Source organism: Cebus imitator, unplaced genomic scaffold, assembly GCF_001604975.1.
Source record: "Cebus imitator isolate Cc_AM_T3 unplaced genomic scaffold, Cebus_imitator-1.0 Scaffold201, whole genome shotgun sequence".
Classification (NCBI taxonomy): domain Eukaryota; kingdom Metazoa; phylum Chordata; class Mammalia; order Primates; family Cebidae; genus Cebus; species Cebus imitator.
In genome coordinates this window covers 1,832,875-1,855,559 of record NW_016107516.1, presented here as the reverse complement: position 1 = coordinate 1,855,559, position 22,685 = coordinate 1,832,875, and the positions used below count along the sequence as shown (strand labels likewise).

At 42.7% G+C, this 22,685-nt stretch overlaps 2 protein-coding genes across 4 annotated transcripts in view; one reads left to right on the top strand and one right to left on the bottom strand.

Moving 5' to 3' along the window:
- CUNH3orf52 (chromosome unknown C3orf52 homolog) overlaps window positions 1-6,991 on the top strand; it is a 36,501-nt gene extending 29,510 nt beyond the window's left edge. For both annotated transcript variants that reach the window (XM_017547792.2, XM_017547791.1), the window contains 2 exons: window positions 1,712-1,893; window positions 5,424-6,991. In XM_017547792.2, coding sequence (XP_017403281.1) covers window positions 1,712-1,893; window positions 5,424-5,428 — 187 coding nt within the window. In that variant the 3' untranslated portion in view covers window positions 5,429-6,991. The remainder of the gene's footprint in view (window positions 1-1,711; window positions 1,894-5,423) is intronic.
- Window positions 6,992-9,592: 2,601 nt separating this feature from the next.
- GCSAM (germinal center associated signaling and motility) overlaps window positions 9,593-22,685 on the bottom strand; it is a 14,295-nt gene continuing 1,202 nt past the window's right edge. The window contains exons 2-6 of one of the 2 annotated variants that reach the window (XM_017547794.2): window positions 19,900-19,968; window positions 16,947-16,991; window positions 15,892-15,938; window positions 14,144-14,172; window positions 9,593-12,452 (exon numbers count right to left, since the gene is read on the bottom strand). In XM_017547794.2, the coding sequence (XP_017403283.1) occupies window positions 12,138-12,452; window positions 14,144-14,172; window positions 15,892-15,938; window positions 16,947-16,991; window positions 19,900-19,968 (505 nt within the window). In that variant the 3' untranslated portion in view covers window positions 9,593-12,137. Of the gene's footprint in view, window positions 12,456-14,143; window positions 14,173-15,891; window positions 15,939-16,946; window positions 16,992-19,899; window positions 19,969-22,685 lie in introns of both variants that reach the window. The other variant, XM_017547793.2, reaches the window with a different exon arrangement.

The window sequence follows — 22,685 nt, the reverse complement described above, 5'->3', positions numbered from 1 at the left end:
ACCTCCAATGTACATGGTACTTATGGTGACATCTCTGCATTTTATTTCAAGAAGTCCAGGCAGAGGTTCTAAAGTGTTAAATTGAGGAAGGAAAGCCATTGCTTCCCAAAGGACACTGCTGCACATGGGTGGGAGGTGGCTAAATCCCCGACACATGCATTTGTGTCTACAGGGGCACTGCGACCTCAGCCCTAGACTGGCTCAACAGGAATCTGGAAAAATGCCCTTTGGTTTATTGGCTGCTAGACTCATTCCAGTGGTGGGCAGCTGGGGGAAAGGCCCTGGAAATTGCTCTTTTCTCAAAATTCAGCCTTATGTAAATTTACCCTGTGACCTGCCGTGGGGGATTAGGATGGGCTAGCCAGCTCAGGCTAGGTGGCCTGATTTTCCCATTCAGCTTGTGACCTGGTCTTCTGAAAGTCAGCCTCTGGCCGTCTTTATTAGCCAGCTGAAGCCCTTGCCCCTGGGAATGAGGGTGGCTGGCTGTCTAGGTGTTAATCATCATTAGCGATAATTAGAGGGCAGAGCTCAGGGAACAGGTTAAGACACCTGCAAACTAGGGTAGCTGGACTGCAGTTTGGAAGTGCATTTTTCGGCCTTCCTGTAGTGGCATCCTTGAAACTGTGAGTTTCTACAGAGTCCTCACTCTCCACTATTCATTTGATCTGCAGGATCTGGCACATCTCCCAGCCGCAGCAGAATTTATAAACAATTGTCAGCTACCTTGTAAGATCCAAGAGTATCGGCCTATGTCACCTCTGGCCGGAAGAGGGAGCCCTTTGCCTATCCTTAGCAGGGCCATGGCCTGATTCACACTAATGGGACTGGCGTGTCTGCAAAACTTCCCCAAGGTCATAGTCTGAGATGTGACCTCCTGCTAATTATTTTATTGCTGGTTCTTAATCTGGCCCATCTTGAACCAAAGTAATAAGATAACTATGAATAAACTAAATGTTGAAGTAGCATTTAAAGAGTAGCACTGGACCCTAATTAATGGAGGGTAGCCCTTGATTATTTTAATTTTAGAAATGGGAAAAATGTTCTAGGAAGATGAAACTCCCCTTTCTTTAGGTCCCATTACTGAGAGTTACAGGGCTTGGTTCTCTTGCCCTAGGGGCCTCCGGAAATGGGACAGAAAAGTTTCTCACTTTGGGGACATAGCAGGGAAGTATGATTTGTTGCTGATACACAGGGTGGTCTCTGTTGATGTTCAGAAGTTCTGGACCCAGCCAATGATAGGAAACTTTGGCTGTGCCTTAAACATCTTCATAGGTCAAATAAAAAACCGGTTAAATTAAATATCCCTGACACACCTTTGTGGGGGCAATGATGAGAACATGGAGACGGAGTATGTGTGGAGAAAAGGGGAGGCTTCCCTGGCTTGCCTTAAGGGTTGGAGGCCAGGATTGGGACAGGTGATGGGTCAAGCCTGGGATCGTCTAAGGCATCTTGACCATAGATGGGCTTCACCTTTCCCTTTGATGGCCTCTGCCAGTGGATTCCTAGAGGGTGGGTACTAGGTGGAGGAAGGGGTTAGGATCACCTCAACTTTTTGTGATGAACCTTTGTTCTTCCAGGACAGAACAGCCTTTGCTATTTTGAACTGGAAGAACATGCAAAACTTTCAAAAAAAAAAGTTATTGCTTAAATTCATTTTTTGAGTTGCTGTGTGATGCTATTTATGTTTTAATGTCTCTGGATTGCCTTTCAGTGGTGAAAATGCCACAGTAACCTACCACCTCCAATTTGGGGTTCCATCAGATGATGAAAATTTTATGAAGTATATGATGAGTGAGGAGTTGGTGCTGGGCATTTTGCTACAGGATTTCCATGATCAGAACATACCTGGTTGTGAGAATCTGGGGCTCGATCCAGCATCCCTCTTGCTCAATGGTAAGTAGAGCAAGTAAAGAAGTCAGAGCTGCAGCAACAAACAGGTGAACCAGATTGGGGTCAGATTGATGTGGTTCGATTTGGCAACATTGGTGACTTGGTACTGCGTCAGCCTGTTCATTTACTTACTCATCCACTCAGCCCTGTAACTCTTTCTGCCTCATAACTCAGGCAGAGAGTTACAGTGTTGCTGTGAGGTGATGGTCCACTCTGTGTGGAGCCTACACGTTCCGTGCCCTCCAGAATTAGACAGTGTAGTTGGGGAAAACTCATGGAAAAGATAATTTAACTATAAAGATGAACATTGCTACATGTTTCCTCACGCAGTTCACCCACATTCTAAGCCCTGTATCCTACTTTACAACATGATTAGCAACCCTCATGGAGACACTGTGGTTTCACAAGAGAAGTAAGAATTGAAGAATTTGAAATAAAGGATATAGCTAAATTGCTGAAAGAGTATCTCAATATGGGCAACCTATTTTTCTGTTGAAGGCCACTGAGACCGTTAAGAAATTAATTGAGGGGTATACAAAGACAAGATTATTCCTTTCCTTGGAAAATTATGACAAATTTACTCATCAACTTTTAAAACAAAGATCAGAACAAGGAAATAGATATGCTGTTTAATAAATAGAACAAACACCCCATTTGTCAGACTCTGAGAACCCTCAGACAAAACCTGGCAGAAAGGAAGGTCGGAAGGCCAAATGGCTTCAAGCCTTCCAAATGTCCTTTCATTGCTTTGTGGGGAAGCTCTGGCCTTTGCTGGGGATCCCACTTTCTGATACCTCACTTGGAGGCTTGCTTACTCTTGTTTAGCCCATAATGCCAATGATCTTGGATATTTTATGTTCTCATCAACAGTCCATCTGAATCACTTTCTCCACATTCGCAGGTACTAGTAAATACTAGCTGAATGAGTGAGAAAGGCAAATTAGAAGTAGCTGTGGTTGGCAGCAGGTGCAGTAACGGTCTAGAATCAAAAGCATGAAACAGAGGATTAAAAGCACACGTGTTAGTGTATAGTACAAGACAAGGTGTTTAATATGATGACACTGTTTCTGGAGGATGAGAGGCAAGAGTAATGTTGGCCTAAGAAGGCAGAAAGTTATGTAAAGCAGTTCTTAAGAATGCAATTCAGAAGGCCAAATTTTAGCTCACTGGAAGAGTCTCATACATGGAGAGCTTCCTCACAGAGCATCCTCAATAAAATGTGTCTCTGGGTCAGGCAGACAATATACGTGTGTGGAGTAAAGAGGTTGTGCCCCAATTACAGGAATTAAAAAAAAAAAAAAAAAAAGGCCAGGCTGGTGGCTCATGCCACCAGAACTTTGGGAGGCCAAGGCAGGTGGATCACCTGAGGTCAGGAGTTCAACGCAAGTCTGGCCAACATGGCGAAAACCCATCTCTACTAAAAATATGAAAATTACCCAGGCGAGATGTCAGGCACTTGTAATCCCAGCTACTCAGGAGGCTGAGGCAGGAGAACTGCTTGAACCATGGAGGTGGAAGTTGTAGTGACCTGAGATCGCATCACTTCATTCCAGCCTGGGCCACACGGACAAAACTCTGTCTCAAAAGAAAACAACCACCACCCCCCACCCCACAACAAATCTTCAGACTTCAACTGTGTAAAGAGGCCAGTGTTGCCTGTCAGCGCTGCTGCTGTGGTGTGGTTGGTCTTGATTTTCTTAGGCCCCTTCCAAAAATTGTTACTGGCTCTTTCCAAATAGAGGCCAGGGAGGTGGGCAGAGTTCTGGGGAAAGGTTTAAGAGGATTCCGAGGCTGTGAGGTTCGTACAGCACAAGATAGGCTGCGCAGGGTAGGCTACTGTGAGGCCTGAGCAGAGCTCTGAGAAGAGCGTGAGCTTGTCAGAGAGACTCAGGTGTTTCCCCAGGGCTCAGTGCTGGGAAGGCAGCTGCGGCTGGAACAAAGTCTGCTGTTTTGGAAATTGCACTCTTTCTCTCAGACGTTTCATCTGAGTGGACGTGCTCAGAAAATATGGGGTTTTCTGCGACCCCATGTTCCACTTTCCAGAGCATAAATATGCATTATTTGAGCATATTTGAGCCATTTTGTGATTTCAAAATGTGAGTGTCACTGCCCTCTCAAAGGGAAGGGTGCACAGAGAAGAATTGGGAAGTGAGGAAAGACGAAGAGAGACTCATCATAGTCAGGCAGCCAGATGGGGGATGAGCTCAGAGGGAAACTCGAGAGAGAGGGAAGATGTGTCAGGGAGAGGCCCAGGGCCCTGGGAGGGACGGAGTGAGTTCTTAACGCCAGTTTCCACGTGCACATGAACTGTGTGCTTGGGGGATTCCCCCACTGCCCTGTGATTAGCTGGGCAACTAGTGTCCTACAATGTAATGTTCTTAGTCTTCAAAGAGCAAAGATGCTTAAAATCGTTTGCTTTGTGTGCCCCTTAGAGAATTAGAAGAGAGCTGTGTGCCTCTCCCCAGAAAAAAAAAAAAAATGTGCTTACCTCTCCCCACAACACAAAATTGTATAGACAATTTCAGGGATTCTGAGTATTTCCCTGGAGCCAGCCTATGGTCCATTCCATTTGGGGTGTGTATATGTGCACTTTAGAAGCTGAATCTGAAATGAGATTGTAATTTGTATTCCTGAGGGGTTTTGTGTGTGTATGCTTCTCATTCTCTAATTTGGAACTATGGTGATTATTTTGACCTGACTGCATGCATATTTCCATGCCTTATAAAAATAAAAACCTTCCTTGAAATATAATGATAAAATTTTTCAAGTCCACCGTCCCTCACCCTTCTCTATCTTTGATCTTCTTCACCTTCTAGATGAGTGGGGCCCCAGGCTAAAATGGGGAAGTCTGTTTTACAAATGTCAAGGAATAGGTCAGCATCATGGGTTATTTTGGACACAGAGGAGGTACTTGGTACTGTTCTCACATGGGAAGGAGCTCGTAGACTAAATAGAGAAAAAGAGCAAAACCAGGATTTTTGTGAGAGAGCAGAGGGAAAAGCCCCAGGCAGGGGAATAGCGAATCTTGTCAGTCCTGTCAGTGGTGGTGAGGCTGAACTCCGGCTGTGTAGACCCTGGCAGGCTCCCTGTGTGTGTGTCTGCTGAGGGACTTGCATCTGTCTGAACCTGCATCCTCGCCTGAGGGTTCACAGTGTTTCTCTTATCAGGATTTCTCACAGTATATTACACACGTTTTAAAAACTGAAACTTCAGAGTTTATGGTTAAATTATGAAAAAAGCCTGGATGTTAAAATGTCTTCAGCACCCAAAAACCACATCATCAACATTGTATTTCTCATGCATCCTACCCAAATAAGCAACAAACAAGAAATGTGATTTGCCTTTTGAAATGTATTCAGAGGGGTATGTGTATATGTGGACTGAACAGTAAACTTCCTCTGTTAGGAATTTATAAACGTTGCAATTTTATCCAAGATTTTATACTCAAATCCAGTGAAATGAAATAAAAACATAAGTGTTTAATAATGGTTTTAAAAATCAGTAACTTGTGTTCATCTGTGTTATCTTTTCAGAATGAAGTGATGGAGGTTGGTCTGCGTCTGAAAGCAGTGCTCCACCAAGTCCTAGAGATGAAGGGAATTCACTCTGTTTTACAGAAAAGATTCTGTGAATTAATTCAGAAGCACCAGCAACAACCAGGGAGGTGGAGACTCCTTTCTCTCCTGATTCTGCAGTCTGGCTCCAAGCCCAGTAAAACAGCTCCTGAGCACTGCTTCAGCTGGGTCCAGTCTTGACAAAGGCAGGAAGTCAGCTAGGGTAGGGGCAATAGTGTCAGCAGGTGTGTCCCACTGTGGGAGGTCACTGGTATTCTTTTTTGTTTTTGTTTTTTGAGACAGGGTGTTGTTCTATCCTTAGGCTGGAGTGCGGTGGTGCTGTCATGGCTCACTGCTGTTCTTGAAGCACACCACCCACCTGGGTTACTTTATCTTTAGCGCAGAGGTGCACTGCCTTCTTTTAGGTGGGATCACATAAGCATGAGCTGGTAGAGCAGGGAGAGGCAGGCAGCCAGGTTAGGAAGACTAAGCCAATCATTCACTGAAATCACCCTTCTTCCCTCCACCATTCTATTTGATCTACCTCTAAGCCAGGGTATGAAGAAAAGGAAGGCACTTTAGAAGGCCTCAGCAGTGTGGCTGTGTCTGCTTCCATGACCTGCACCTGAGTATCAGCCAACCAGCCTTAGGCACACCACCCAGGTTACTTTGAGATCTATATATATAGCTAGCTACAGATGGGAGCTATGTGTTTCTTCATTGTTTTGCAACTCCTCATTGTTCCTGTGATTCCTGAACACCCTTTTTGGAAACGTGAGTCCCTGTGAGTTTTCAGCATCCTACTATCACTTTGGATAGTCACTCCATTTGTATTGTTTATAAACTTCCATTAAGAGAATCATTAAGGCTGTTGAATGTCTACTATGGATATTATGCATTGGCTTTTTGTTGCCCAGTGTTACAAACCTTCCTGTAGGACTCAGTGTCTTCAGGCAATGATTGCATATCCTGTTACAGATGGTGGTGATACAAGAAGAACCACTCTGCTTTGAAAATAAATTGTTGGAAGGTTTTGCCAGCTATTTGGGGGGTAGGAGGAATATTAGCGACTGTGTTGGTTGTTTACAGATACAGAATTGCCTGTCCTGAGGGAACGGAGTATTTGTTTTGTTGGGAAAAGAAATTTACCAGGAGAAAGAGTTTTGTGCTGTATCTTGACAGATCTCTAGCCCCAGTCTCTCGGTTAAATCAGCTCTGGGTTAAAGTCAGTGTGAGGCGCAGCCGTGTGTGGGCACATGCTAGAGGATCTGCCTCAGACTAGATTTGACTTGAGTCTTTATGACCCAGGACTCCAGATAATGTGAATTTGCTTTCTTATTTAACTAGAAGATACATGTACTATAGATCATTGTCTCATTTTAGGGGTTGTTCCTTAAACTAGTGGAACTAGTGGATTTCTCTTCTTCCTCTTTATTTTTTACATGTCAAATGTGAACTTTAGTGTGTTTGTATTTTTTAGAAAATAATGAAAAATTTTAATGGAGAATGATTTAAAAACATTTACAATAAATTATTTTTGCATCTGTGTTGTTGCATTCTCATTGGCTCTGCTTTGGGCTGGATTTTTTTGTTTGGTTGGTCTTGTTTTTTTGTAGTAAATGGTGTTGAATGTAATCTTTTCATTTCCCTGAGGGCAGCTTCCTCTTCTGGGTGAGTAAGATCGAGCCAAGTTTGGCTGGGGCAGCCTGGGTTCTCATCTGTGTTCCAGCAAGAGCAGGGAAGAGGCTATGCCCTCCTCTTTCTCTGAGGCCCTCTCTGGCAGGACTTGTATCTGAAAGGGCTTGGGCTTGAAGGAATGGCTTGTTCACGTCTGGAGGCAGGATTTGGTTTTGTTTTTCCCTTCTTTTTTGGAAAGCACCAAGCTGCAAGTACCTTGTTTTGGGTTTTGACCATTTGCAAGTCATAGAGAGGACTTTCCATAGGTTTGACTTTTCTGCCCAAATGGTATGAAAAGAATTAACCTTTGTGACTCACATAGTTGGGGGTGCTTGAAAAAATGGCCCTTGCAAATGCACTGTTCTGCTGTAGGAGATAAAGCTACTGGTCATCACACAACGTAATGATGAGCATAATGCCTGGCACATAGTGAGCTTTCAATAATTCAAGGATTTGAGAAGGAAAACTGCTCTTTTCTGGATGTCACTTAGATATGGATAGAAGGGTGACAGCCATATCAGCAGAACCCACTCCTGTTTCTCCTGCCAATGAAAATTCCAGCCATGTGTCTGATTCATTTTTGCCTTTCAATTTAATTTAGTTCTATAGCTTTAAAAAAATGATGCATTTTATATAAGGCTGTAGGGGATTCTAATGGAGAAGACAACAATAAAAACAAAGCTGTTAGTTTTACTAAGAAGTCAGGGCCAGTACAGATGAACAGGAAACAGCAGGAAAAAATACCCAGGGGTTAAAAACAAAGGTAGGCTGGGCATGGAGGCTCACGCCTGTAATCCCAGCACTCTGGGAAGCCGAGGTGGGTGGATCACATGAGGTTAGGAGTTCGAGACCAGCCTGACCAACATGGTGAACCCTCATCTCTACTGAAAATTAGCCAGGCATGGTGACAGGCACCCGTAATCCCAGCTACTTGAGAGATTGAGGCAGGAGAATTGCTTGAGCCTGGGAGGCAGAGGTTGCAGTAAGCTGAGATCACACCATTGCACTCCAGCCTGGATGGCAAGAGTGAAACTCTGTCTCAAACGAACAAACGAAAACAAAGGCAAACAGTAGGGTTGTCGGTGATCAGAGAAAAGAGTGGTCAGTATAGTTTAATTGGAGGAGTCTTTTTTTTTTTTTTTGTGGGAAGTAGGAGTCAAGCTTAATCCTGAAGCACTGGTACGATTTGAATAAGAAGATTCGCTTTCCTTTATGCATGTTTGTGCCTTTTTGGGTTGAGGAACATATTCTCTCCTTTGTCTTTTACATGTGAATTCTGGACATGAATTCCTGTCTTATTCAGAGTCTGACCAACGCTAAGAAAAAAATGGGAAACATCTTTCAATGTCCTCCTTCTCCTTTCCCATTACTCTTTCATTGCTTTAAAATAAGTTAATTCACACTATTGCTTTATCCACAGACATCCTTGAATGTTTCCTTTGCAATGAGAGATCATAGACTCAGCATCAAAACGCATCTCCCTTATCTCACAGTTGGGAAATCAAATCCTACTGGGAGAGGTGGGAGGGCCAGCCCAGACTTCTATAGCTTGTTGAGGGCAAAGCCCAGCCCACAGGTCAACCACACATGATGAATGGCCAGCTAAGATCCCAGGGTCATGCTCAGTTCAGGCTTGGTTGACATCTGGGAATCCCTAATGAGCACAGATGGTCAGGGGTCAGGAGAAATGGAAAGAGAGGGCCCTCAGACTGCAGGAGACTGTCTGTGATGATGATGACCTCTCAAGCCTTCACCAAGTGCCTTGGAAAAGAGACTTCTGTAGGAAAGTAGGAAGAATTTACACTGGTACACTTAACATTTGGCAAAGCCAAGGTATGCTCAGATCAAGTGGCTTTCTGAACTTGGAAAAGAACAGAGATAAATGGAAACAGAGTCTGCTTTTCCCTGGAGCCCTCATGGAATCTTGGAGGCTTCTCTTTCCTGTTCTGTCCATGCCCTTACATCCTTGAAAATATCCAAAGCAACTGTCATACAAGTTTGTCCTAAAAAAGTTAGCATTTCAATTGTTGTCAACAGATTTTCCTGCCCTCTCTTTGCCCTCTTCCTATTTTTCTCTTCTGTTTTAAATAAGAATTTATTCACAGAATAAGGGATTATTTATAGATGCTAGTATGTATGTAAAACGGAAACCACAAAGTCTGCAGTTGTGGCATGAATTGTGCCTCTGAATTTTGGCTATGTAGTTTTAAGACCAGCATGAGTGAGAGGGAGTTTTCTGGTTATATCTGTGGCTTGAGAGAGTAACTTAACTGCTAAGGCTCAGGTTCTTTATCAGGAATAGGGATTCTTTCACTGAGGGGTTGCATCCCTAACCCCCGCATACATCATATAAAAACGTGTGTGTATGTGAATGTGCATTTTCTGCAAAGGGGGTGCACAGCTTTTAACAGAAATCCTAAAATGTAGGGGAAACAGGATCAGTGTTACATACAGACACAGTGGGTATTTTTGGACATCAAAATTTATTTACTGGAAATTTGAGACATCCTACACATTAAGTACATTACATTCATCAGATATTTTTACTCATTTTTTTTGTTCTTAATTTACTTTTCACTGAGAAATCATAATTGTATATCTTCTACTGGGTATCTTGAAGTACTCCCAAATGGCTCCCCCTGCTCAAAAATAATTCCCTTTTATAATCCCTCTTATAATTCCCTCTTATAAATCCCTGTTATAATTTCATTATAAGAATAACTATCTTTGCTTAAGCATTTTGATAACTGTTTGGGACAGATAATGCTTTCACAGGACAAGGTTCAAACAAACATAACTTACCATGTCCTACTAAGAGTGTTTCAACCAATTTACTTCCACAATGGTCAAGTAGCCATGTGAAAAATTCTAGCATCAACTCATTGATTTGGTATTTCTACTTTGCTGGAGGACGGCTGGGTGACCCTGAATAACCAGCTGCATCAGCATGTTTTTTCCCATACATCATAAAAGATTTTTGTTTTTCTATTCTCTTTGATATCATTTATTAGGCATCTGTAATCGATGATTTGCCTACATTAGATGTAATCCTCCTGTTGATGGGTAAAGAAGCTGAGCCCCCACTAGCATGTTCAAAGTCACAGATGGAGGAAGAGAATCCGGATTTGAATGACTGATGACCTGTCTCTGGGGTCCACACTCTTTCCTCTAAGCCATGTTACATCTCATACAATATCCACTGCTGACATGATTACCTCCTTTTGAGGATCTTATCCTGGCCAAGGATCAGCTAGAGTTCCACGTGAAATAATTTTGCTAAAAGTAGGATGTTAGCAGAGGACAAGTTACTGAGATGCGGCTGGCTCTTTAGCTGAAGACCATCACCTGGCTGAAGGCCCTGCAAACCTGTGACACATTCAAGCTCAAGCCACGGGATTTCTCCTCATTTTGGCACTTGGCACATTTTAAATAGCAAAGTTATTTTGCTCTGGGTAACTTTGAGAAGAAAACAGTAACTAAACATAATGTACTAGGAGCCCTGTCACTTACCTGGTCAAAGGGCCTGTCTAGTAAACGTAATGTACCTACTGCTTAACAAACCTCTTTCAAAACAAACTATTTTAGCATCCCTAAAGTTAGGACCGCAGCCATGAGTTAAACAAAACAGCAAGAAGAAGACACAGGTGTGAATCCAGAAATAGTAGAATTTGCTAAATTGTCTTGGTCTCACTCATCCAATCTGTGATTTAATATTTTTATGCCGTTTTATTGGTGCCTGCTCTTATGCATCAGTAACCAAACACATTTCTGTTAAGTTTCTCTCAAACTATGATCATTTAGGGCAGGTGTCTGCAAACGTTTTTTCCACAAAGTGCCCAAGTATATTTATTTTGGCTCTTTGGGGCCTATTGTCCATGTCACAACTACTCAACTCTCCCACGGTTGAACAATCATAGATGGTAGGTAAACAAACTAGTGTAACTGTGTTCTGATAAATCTTTATCTATAAAAACAGTGAGTGGGGCGATTTGGCCTGTGAGTTATAGTTTGCTGATCCCTGGTTTAGAGGATAGATATAATTTGAGGAACACTAAAGAAAAGATAAGGGAAAGTAAATCATGAGGACACACAGAGGAATGCTTATCAAAGAGGTGTAGATGTGTTCACTTCATGTGGACATTGTATTCATATTTTATACATATTATTAATTATATGCATTTAGTATATTGCAGAGGGCTTTCTATGTAGCCTACTGGAGGACTAAATTGGAAGTCAGTAGGAAATCAGACTCCAAATTAACTTTTGCCACTAACTTTAATGTATCATAGAGCAAATTATCCTCTCTCAGCCAAGAAAGGCTAGTGCGACTATGAGATCTCCAAGGATCGTTCTTCTTTATCATAGCCTGATGCTATAATTGTCTTATTAAGATTTCTAAGGAGAAATACAAAGTTAAAGATAAAATCATATAGGTTAAAATTATGTAACATCTGGCTTAGAGCATCTTGATTCAACTCACGTAACAAACCAGACCATGGGGGCCAACAGGTCAAAGGACACTATGTAGAAGACATGGCTTAGACACACGGAGTGAGAGGAGCAACACAGGCTCCCATGGGGTGGGAGCTGAGCTGGAAGGCCACTGTAATGAGTAAACTCCCCCTTGGGCATACTTAGTATAATGAGTAAAGCTTCCTTTTGACTTCAGAAAACAATCATGGGAACATTTTATAAGAAGATCCCAGGTAGAAGAGTAGAACCCCTTGGGGTATGCATAGCTTCATAGCTCCTATCACTATATTCTCCAAACCGTGTAGAACCAAAGATGGTTAGCTCTTTCTCAAATGGTGATGTTCAGGATAAATGGTTGATCTTAGATTTTGGCTTCTGTGTGCTATCTAAGAGGGCTTGTGGTACAAAAACCGTGCTCTGCAGGGAAAGGGTTGCTGTGGGAGATAAGCTAGAGGGACTTTGTTTCCCATCCCTGCTTCAGGCAGATCCCCCATCCCACCTTGTATTTGCTGGTGCTAAACAAATGCCAGTCTAACCACGTCACTATAAATGGGAAAACTGAGTCTCAGAAGGGGCCACAAGTGGACGTGGCTGTTGCAGAAAGTGAGAGGAGATTCTGGGAGGCATGAGAAGTTCATATTCATCTTCTGGGGATGGGGCATGCCTAGGGGTAGAAGACGTGTGTAGAAGTGAATACTCAGTCTCAGTTCCTCCTGGGGACTCTCTGGGTCTCTCAGCTTTGCAGGGAACATTCTCATAGTGCTCCTCAGCAGAGTTCCCTGATGGCCTTCTACAGAGGACCTGATGATTGATGAGGGTATAGCACAGCTCCTCTGAGTAGGTCTGGTCAACACTGTCCTGCTGGTCAAAGGAGAGGCATCATCAAGATTTGGCCTTTTGCCATGACCTTTACACTTCAGTCTCAACACAGGCTTGACCCTGGGTCAAGCCTGTCTTCTATGACGACCTCCTCCCCATCTCTTGGCCTTTTTTTTCTTTTTTTCTTTTTTTTTTTGAGACGGAGTTTCGCTCTTGTTACCCAGGCTGGAGTGCAATGGCGCAATCTCGGCTCACCGCAACCTCTGCCTCCTGGGTTCAGGCAATTCTCCTGCCTCAGCCTCCCAAGTAGCTGGGATTACAGGCACGCGCCACCACGGCCAGCTAATGTTTTGTATTTTTAGTAGAGATGGGGTTTCACCATGTTGACCAGGATGGTCTCGATCTCTTGACCTCGTGATCCACCCGCCTCGGCCTCCCAAAGTGCTGGGATTACAGGCTTGAGCCACTGCGCCCGGCAGGTGGCCTTTTTTTTCTAAATGGCTGCTCTACCCAGGCAGCAAGAGTGCCTACTGTATAGGGCCTACTCAGGTGCATCCTCTCTGCCCCTTGTTCCGGAGTGACCCCTAAGCACCTCATATAGTTTGAATATTCGTTCCCTGCAAATCCAGTGTTGAAATTTGGTTACCAGTGTTTGAGGTGGTGCCTAGTGAGAGGTGTTTTTGTTATGGGAGCAGATGCCTCCTGAATGACTTGGTGCCATCCTTGCAGTTAGGAGTGTACAGCCCGAAGAATCATGAACCAAATAAACCTCTTTTCTTTATAAATTACTCAGCTTTGCATATTCCTTTATAGCAACATCAGTGGACTAAACACTACCCATATAATTCCCAATCTCAGGGCTCTGAGGATAGCCTATTCTCATAAAAAAGAATAATCTGGCTGGGCACGGTGGCTTACGCCCATAATCCCAGCACTTTGAGAGGCCGAGGCGGGTGGATCACCTGAGGTCAGGAGTTTGAGACCAGCCTGGCCAACATGGTGAAACCCCATCTCTACTGAAAGCACAAAAATTAGCTGGGCGTGGTGGCAGGTGCCTGTAATCCCAGCTACTCGGGAGGCTGAGGGTGGAGAATCACTTCAACCCGAGAGGCAGAGGTTGCAGTGAGCTGAGATCGTGCCATCGCACGCCAGTCTGGGTGAGTTTTGGTTACGATATTTAATTACCCTATAGAGATACTTGCTTTATTAAATAGGGAAAGAACTCAAGGGAAGGTTTATGATGCAATACCATGAGATAAAAATCAAAGCAGCAAAGTACAGGGGGAAGAGCACGGATTTTGAAGTGAAACTTACTTTTGAATCCTGGCTCCACCCCCTTGTTAGCTATCTGGCTTTGGGGGATTCTCACTTAATCACTCAGTTCTCTCATCTATAAAATGGGGGGATGAGATGCATAATAGTAGCAATATTCAAGGGTTGTTGTGATAGCTACATGAGTTGATGTGTGCAAAGCACTCAGCCTGTTGTCTGCCATAAATGAAGTGGTCAGTTAATTAAGTTCCTTTCAGGAAGTTATCTGGCAGAGGTGACTGCTGCTCTGCCACCAGGCCCTGCTTATGACACCTGGGTTCACAAGCACTGACGTCTAAAGTCCTCCTCCATGTAAGTGTCAGAAAGGATCTCGGAGGCCAACTTCTTCTGCCATTTGGGATGTCTTCACTTCTAACATCATCTCAAAAAATAGGTTAGCTTAGAGATGTTCTTATTACCTGGATGGGAGTAGATGACATTCCTTTATCTGGAGAAAGAAAATACACTCAATGAATTTCAGGTTATGGGGAGATTTGAGAGGAGGAGCAGGGGAGACTAGAATATAAATAACTAAAAGGAACAGCTGGGATAGCTCTTCCCAGCCTATTCTGATCTACAGCACATCCCTGGGGAGTGACAGTGCATGTAAACAAGTCACAGCCGGGGAGCTGTGCCTGGTCTGAGAGGTCAGGGGGGGAGACACATTTGGTTAGTCTTTGGATAGGAAATCACAGTTTCTTCCTCCAGCTCTCTTTCCCTCCTTCCCTAGCCCCACTCCTTCCTTAAACGAAATTTATTTTCATTCCTTACACAAATTCAGTGCCTCTGCATCGGGCACTGGGGAGGCAAAGAAGAATCAGAAACAGTCTCTGTCCTCAAGGGGCTCACAAGCTAGCACAGGATACAGACAAGGGAGTGTGAGAGGTCCGTACTATGAAGCGAGGGCCATTGTTTCTGCTGTAGGTGACGGGACGCTGGTGGTGTGAAAGTTGGTGTTCAAGGAGTTTTGCAGAACAGGAAACTCTTAAGCCAAACATCCTATTCCTATACCTGCTGGCAGATAACAAAGAAGCTGGGCAATTTTTCAAAGCCTAGTTATAACCAAATGGCTCTGGCCATTCAGCAAAAAGGCAAACTGACACCCTTGCTATTCTCTTCCAAAGACACCAACTCCGTAAGCAAACATGTGCCCTTGTGTGAAAGTCTCCAGAGGAGGCTACCGTATAGTACATGGATTGACATTTTCTTGGTCCTCTCATCCTGGATTTCCACATCTCCATAAGCTCCTATGGCCATCTAAAACTTCCCTGATTATCACTATAAGAAAAGCAACTTCAGCATAGAGTTTTATCATCTGGTCTTATTTCTATCATGTTTTGTTCTGATGGAAATTGAGGTTCCCTGGGACCCACCATTCCCAGAGTGAAGTGGCTAGGGTCGGAGGGCTATGTCATTCACGTACACATCTTGCAGTGCTAGATTTTAAGATTCTATGTAGATGAACTAGGTTCTCCTCTTTAAGGGAGGCAAAGTCAAAACTCTTCCATTTTTCTTCTTCAGAAACACAATGGCCTGTCCTCAGGCTTACACTTTCTTATTTTTATTTTTAGGTGTGATACAATTCACCACACTCTCCTTTTAGAATTCTTCTCTCTCCTTAACTTCAATGCTTTTCTATCACCAGAGACTATTGCACCAGCTTCCTAAGTGATCTTCTGGTATCTGCTCTTGCCACCCCCTGCTGCAATTTGTTCTCTGCACAGCAACCTGGGTGATATCTTTAATACAAATCTAATCATACTCGCCCCTTGTGTAAAGCCAGTATCTCCTAGAGCTCTCAAGACAAAGATGAAAATCTTTAACTTGTCCAGGAGGCCCCACCCCTTCCCTATCCCAGGGTGGCTTTCTTGCACTTTCTTGTAAGTGCCTTTCTCCTCCATCTTTTGTATCCCTGCCCCCAGTTACTGCCTCTATCCTCCAGGCCTCAGGCACTAACTGAGGAATATGGAGATTAATGAGCCAATTCCTGCTTCAATGAGCTCACCATCTAGTGAGGAAAAAACACAGGCCATTGGATACCTTGCCGCAAAATGTGTAGATCTTATAATTGAAATATGCCCAAGGGTCTTTGGGAGCATGGAGAAGCAGCAGTTTGGAAATATAAGTCTTATCAAAAAGTGAAAATGATAGGAAATCAACAACTTACTTTCGTTTTGGGAATCTTGCCTCTTTTCAAAAGTGCGTATTTTTTTCCTGTAAAAGCAAAGCAAATTGCTTTAATATTCAGAAACTCTCAAAGGAAATTATACAAACCTATAAAACTTATTTTAACTCTTTGTTAAAATTATATGCCTTTTATAATACCTCCTTCAACATACATGAGTTAAATAAAAAAGAAAAAAGTAAAAGATGAGGCCAAGTAGAAATATATTCCTTTGTCTCTCTCTCTGTCTCTCTCTCTCTCTCTCTCTCTTTCTCCTCCCCTCTCTCTTTTCTAAATCTGATAGAGAATTGATTTATAGATGGGGAAATATGATGTTATCATAGGTTACATTTTTGGAGACTTTTTTTTCTAACAAAGTACTAATTTCTGTTATATCATGTGCATGAAGGATCCAGGGTTATTTTCAATCTCAATTCTAATCTATGATCTCCAAAACAAACAAACACACTCTTCCCATAAGGGGACACTGTATAAAAGACCCCCTGAAAAAAATGCAATATAAATATAATGGAAAACCACCATCATTTCAGTAGACAGGGACATCTGCTGTGTGGGTGACCATATGTCCTGGTTTGCCTCAGTCTGGTTAAGGTCATTATCAATCACTTAGCAAGCTTTAACTATTTTTAGCATCCCTTTCACTCTCAAATGTATCTTAGTTTGGATAATAAATTATATGATCACCCCGACTATACATTCTATTTGCAAGGGATAGAAATATGTGCTTTGGAACACACAGACTCAGATTTGCAGCGTGAAAAACAGGCGTCTTTTTTCTATGTTAGTAGCTAGTTTCATCTTTGCTTCTGAGGCTTTCCTGTTTGAGGAGAGCATGCCACCCATGAGCCTATTGTTCCTGTTTCTCATCAAATTGGAAGGATTGCTTCCCTGATTGACTCTCAGGTGATTTCATCTGGGCTAGTGACAGGATTCCGCTGTGGCCACAGACAGCAGGGAGTTCACAAGTAACTTAACGGCAAATACCACGTTGAAACCACACTTAGGGAAATAACTCCTAAAAACAACTGTCCACTTACCATGGAAGGCAGAAACGCCCTTCAGCGAGGTGGTGATCCCAGCATCTAAAATACCCAAGAGAGATGGCAAATCATAAAATTGATTCCTACAACTTTGTTAAGGTGACTCCTTTCATTTTGCCCTTTCTATGGAAAACCTTTTCTCTCCGCAAGCGTGTTTCATCCTAGGTAACTTGGACACATCTTTCATGGTAGTATGCCTTTGTCCTCCTAGGATGGAGATGATACTATCAAATTCCTAATCAGGAAAAGAGCTTTCTGCCATGTTCCCAGCAAAGGGAAAATGTTTCCTCACCCTCAATTCTGGTAATTGACTTGGTTCCCTTGTAATAAAGAACACATAAACGTTATCTCCAGGAAATCAAGATACAAATGTAGAAATTTTAGAAATCATTTTTTTCAGGCATGGGTTAGGCAATATCTGTATAGCATTTTACTGCACTCTGAATTTCTCCAGTTTACAGTATATTGCAATCATTTGCTCACTTGTCTATATTCTACACTAGAATGTGAGCTTCACAAAGCTGGGGGCCATATTGACCTTGTTCATCATCGTATGTGTTGCCAGTGATGTCTGGCACACATTAAGTGAGTTTTCAATAAATATTTAATGAAGATATGAATACAGAATGAATAGCCAAGGACAGAGCAACTCTGATGCAGGAGATCAGCAAGTCTACCACCTCGACTTCAACGATATAGTTAAATAACAGGACTTCTGTCTCTCATAGCACAAAGGCTTAGAATCTCCCTGCAGTCAGACATCTAGGTTAATGTCTAAGTATCATTCTGTACATCTTTCTGAATTTGAGGCATAGTCAATTACCTACATGGTTGAATGTGAAAGCCCTTTATAAAGTTGCACATGTATCAGTTACAGTATGTCAAAACCTTTGGAAAACACCATCCCAAAATGTCCCCCAGTGAGCTTTCCCATGGCATCAGGAGGAGCAGTGGAGGAGAGGCTGACGGCATCATGACCTTGGCTGTGGCTGCCTGCTTGACTGAGCATTCTGACAGCCTCTAAGATCTATGCGTCATCGTCAAAGCCTTTGGATTCCAGAGGCACGGCTGCAGCCCTTCCTCTTCTTTAGGTTACCTTCAATGTGCTCCAAGCCATTTGTTTATATCTCTGCTTTATTGCTAAGGAAACATCATAAGAAAACTACTGAATCACACCAAAGTGAACAAATCAGGTTCATTGAGGAAAATAAGTGAGATGGGAAGAGGAGGATCATTTTGAGAGATAGTCTCTGAACTCCTGAGGCCACAGTTTTAAACCTATAAAAGAGGATATATGTATACTGCTTACCCATGGAGTTATAAGGATAAGATGAGGTTAAATACGAGCAAAAACTATTTGCAAGCTGGCTGTTATTCTACTAGACTTTTCTGCAATTTATTCTTGGATTTCAACATGGTTGTTTTGGTGTGAAATGGGTTCAGATAGCTTCCATGAAGCAAACCAGACAAATCTCTATAACCTTAGGCTGCATGTCAGCACCTTGAGGTAACTGTCTCTTTCACAAAGCCTTCTCTGGCTTTCTGGTCTACCCAATCTCTCCCTTGTTATAATGCCATGGCCCTTCTGATTTATCATTTGAACTGTATGCTTTAACATGTGCCCAACGATACCCCCAAAAATATATAATTCTTAACTTGCCCTGAAAAAATGCATTCTGTTAGGAGGAATCTCTGGGTCTGCAGCCCCTAACATGGGCATTGGTGTTAAAAATAACAACAGTGATTGCGTTTTTTATTGCTCCTCTTTCAAAATGTCCTCCTGAAACCAGGTGAAAAGCACGGTAACTTTACAGGCCACAGAACAACTGACCTTGTCACCCCTTGGGATTCTTGGACCCTGGAACATTAGTTCCTGTTAGAGACAAGCTGCCTCTGAAAACCCCCTCGGAGCAGGCTAATGGCTTTCCCCTCTGCTGCTCTGCAGCAGCTGCATTCCTGAACCCCTACCTAGGCGCCACAGCAAGGCTGCCAAACGTGCTACCATTAAGCGAAGCCTGATTAGGGACTTCTGGTAGCTTGAGGGAGGACAGGGAAAACATATGTTGGTTACCCGTACTTGTAAATTCCTGTTTGACACATATCTGTAAAAAATCCTGGTTTCTCTTTTTTTTAAAAAAAACTGCCACCACAAAAGTCCCAGGGTGATGTATTATAGTTCTGTTACAAGTTAACAAACTCTCTCTGTGCTTGTCACCAGCAGGTAGATTACCTCAGTCCTGAAACTCCCTTATGCCCCTCTCACCCCCATGTAACACCACGAACTCCTTACAAGCCCCTGTCTTGTAAGCTCGGGGCTGCCTCCTCTGATTGTTGCAAAGCAGCCCAGCAGGTTAATAAAACTTGCTTGCCTGACTCTGGGTCTATTCGTCTTTCTCTTGGCCAAACTTACGGTTCTGTACTTTAATTATTCCTTTCCTTAGAGAGAATTCTTTAGGGCTGGACATTTGAAAGGTGTGTTCAAAAAGAATTAATGAGGTGGTCTTTGTTTAGCAGCAACAGGGCGATCACAATGGTCTCTCCCCTAACTTTCTAAAAATTCTCGTAACGTGGGGGATGTGGTCACCTCAGAAATAGATGCCGACAGCTTAAAATAAAATGGCTAGGGTGGAGGTTGAGCAGGGCGAAGGTACCTGAGATAGACAAACGAAAGGACAACAGGAAACAAGACCCCTTATTTTATAACGGGGCATAACAGGGACAAACAGGGTCTTAGTTCCTGTTGCTAGGAGTTACATTAGCTTCCAGCAAAGTAGCACATCTCCTTCTTAAAGTTTTCAAACATTTTTGTCCTGTCTTTGCATTTGCTACTATTGCAACTGACGCCGGTCTGAACAGGGCCCTCTCTTGCTGGGATGTGAAGTTCAGGACTTCACGCTCTTCATTCTCCCTGGGCAAAGGCTGGGAGGAGTCTGGTTGACTTTGCTCTCACCTGGATGTTCTCTGTTTGGGGCTTTGCATTCTCAGATTCCAAGGCACCTCTTGAGTGTTCTGTTGCCACCTGAAATTCAACATATGAGGAGCAGGCTAAGTATTTCCTAACCAGGCCTGCCACTTCTTTTCATAATTTTTACAAATTTCCTCTTTTCTGCTTGTGTGTAACTCTGAAATTGCCTGGTTACCCTCACACATGTTAATACTCTTTGCTCAAGTACATGCCACAGGCTGCCTTTGTGCTGACATGCTCTCCATGGCCACAGCGACAGCCCACCGATGTCCTCCAGCTGCCATGAACAAGTGATCCTAAGGCTGTTTTTCAAATATTCAGGGATCCTCATCATGACCCTGAGAGTGTCTGTCCAGAGAGAGGCCCGAGGTTCTCAGCTATCATGATCTCTGGTGCAGTTCCATGAGCTGTATGCAAGTAATGGGGAAGGGTACTGGCTTTGTCTTGTGTAAATCGCACCGTATTTCACAGAAAGCATGGAGGCAGAGAACAAGGGATAGAAGGATTGAATAAAGAAAATAAACTGGTTCATTGTTTGGGATAGATTTCTGCATATCCATCTTTCCATTTGTTGGGGAGTGGGGGTATGAGGATAAAGAAACTAACACTTAAACATTACTTACTATATGCCAGTCATTTTATGTGTTCTATTTCATTTAATACCAGAATAAATCCACACGGTAGACATTATCATTTTATTTTTTTATACCGATGAGGGAAGTGAGGCCCAAAATGCTAGGCAACGGGTCTGAGGACCCACAACCACTAAGGGGGAAAAGCCGGGTTTGCAGCTGGCAGGTCCCTTCCTCTGAGACTGAGCTCCTCTCATGAAGTAACGAGTGTCATTCTATCCTGTGGAAAATTTCCCTAGCTTCTTAGCTTATTTGGTCTGGAGAGACGTGATGGGGGGTGGTGTGCTGATTGGATGATAACTGGGTGTTAGGATGACGTTGAAAATTAGATACCAGTATATATAAGAAGACTTTTGAATATGTTAAGGGAAACATTTTATTTAATTATTTTAACTAATATATTTTTAAGACTGGGTCTCATTTTGTTGCTCAGGCTGGCCTCAAACTCCTGGGGTCAAGCAGTCCTCCTGCCTCAGCCTCCTGAGTAGCTGGAACTATGGGTGCATGCCATTGCACTTGGTTCAAGGGAGACTTTTTAAATCATCATAGAAATAAAGACGTTGGGCAAACCGATCAAGTATTTTGAAAAAAATTTATATTTGGCACAATATATTGAACATATATTGTCAAATGTATAATAATAAAATCAAAACTTATATGGGCAAATTTGTCTCATCTTAGGATAAACAAAGAATTTTAAGCATAAATACAATGGCAGAAACCAAAAAGCTTTCTAGATTTAAAATTCAATTTTCTTTAAAATATAATAAAAACGGCCGGGCGTGGTGGCTCAAGCCTGTAATCCCAGCACTTTGGGAGGCCGAGGTGGGTGGATCACGAGGTCAAGAGATCGAGACCATCCTGGTCAACATGGTGAAACCCCGTCTCTACTAAAAATACAAAAAATTAGCTGGGCGTGGTGGCGCGTGCCTGTAATCCCAGCTACTCAGGAGGCTGAGGCAGGAGAATTGCCTGAACCCAGGAGGCGGAGGTTGCGGTGAGCCAAGATCGCGCTATTGCACTCCAGCCTGGGTAACAAGAGTGAAACTCTGTCTCAAAAAAAAATAAACAAATAATAATAATAATAATAAACACAAAACCATAAGGAGTCCAAATAGCATAAGATGTGTGTACCTTGGAAAAAGTTTTTTTCTTATATAAAACAATAAGTTTTTTTTTGGGACATTTATGAGAATGGACTGATTTCTTCAAAAACAAATAGTTTTTACTATCAATAAAACAGAATAAATCAAAATAAAAATGGGCAAAAAACATTACTGGCTCTTCACAGGTGAAGAAATACAAACGGCTAATGAATACAGACATTTAAATAAGCAGAATGTATCCAATGTTATTAGTAGTTATAAATGCAATTACCATTTTTTGTTAGAATTTCTGTATTTTCCAATTTTGTTATTACAAACACATAGTAAGGTCATAATTTTTAACCCTACACCAAAGTTCTAAAAAACAAATTCCATGTGTGACTTCAATCAGGACTTTCCAACTCATATCATTTCTGTATTTATTTGTTTTCTCAGGACGATAATTTCTTTGTTTTCAGTCAATGATCTACCACTTATTAAGTTCCTGTGATGTGCCAGAAACAATTCCAGGAACCAGGAATTCAAAAATAAATAAGAAATAATCACTACATTTGAGCAGCTCACATCTAGTAATAGAAATAGCAATTTATGTAATTGTTAGAACAATGCTAGAGCAGAAGATTGACAAGGGACTGTAAGGTCCCAGGGTAGAGAAGTCTCAGATAACATGATTCTTAGGAAGGGACCTGAGATATTCCATAGGGCCACCAATCCTCTTTTCGGCAAGTAGTCAGAAGTGGGCTACCAATTTTTGCCTGTGTTCCACTCTCCAGTGACATGAACTGAGACCTGGGATTCCAGACATAACCCTGTGAAAACCCCCCACTGGCTGGCTTACTTTCTCTAGACTGCTCCATTTTTTTTTTTTTTTTTTGAGACGGAGTTTCACTCATGTTACCCAGGCTGGAGTGCAATGGCGCGATCTCGGCTCACCGCACTCTCCGCCTCCTGGGTTCAGGCAATTCTCCTGCCTCAGCCTCCTGAGTAGCTGGGATTACAGGCACGCGCCACCATGCCCAGCTAATTTTTTGTA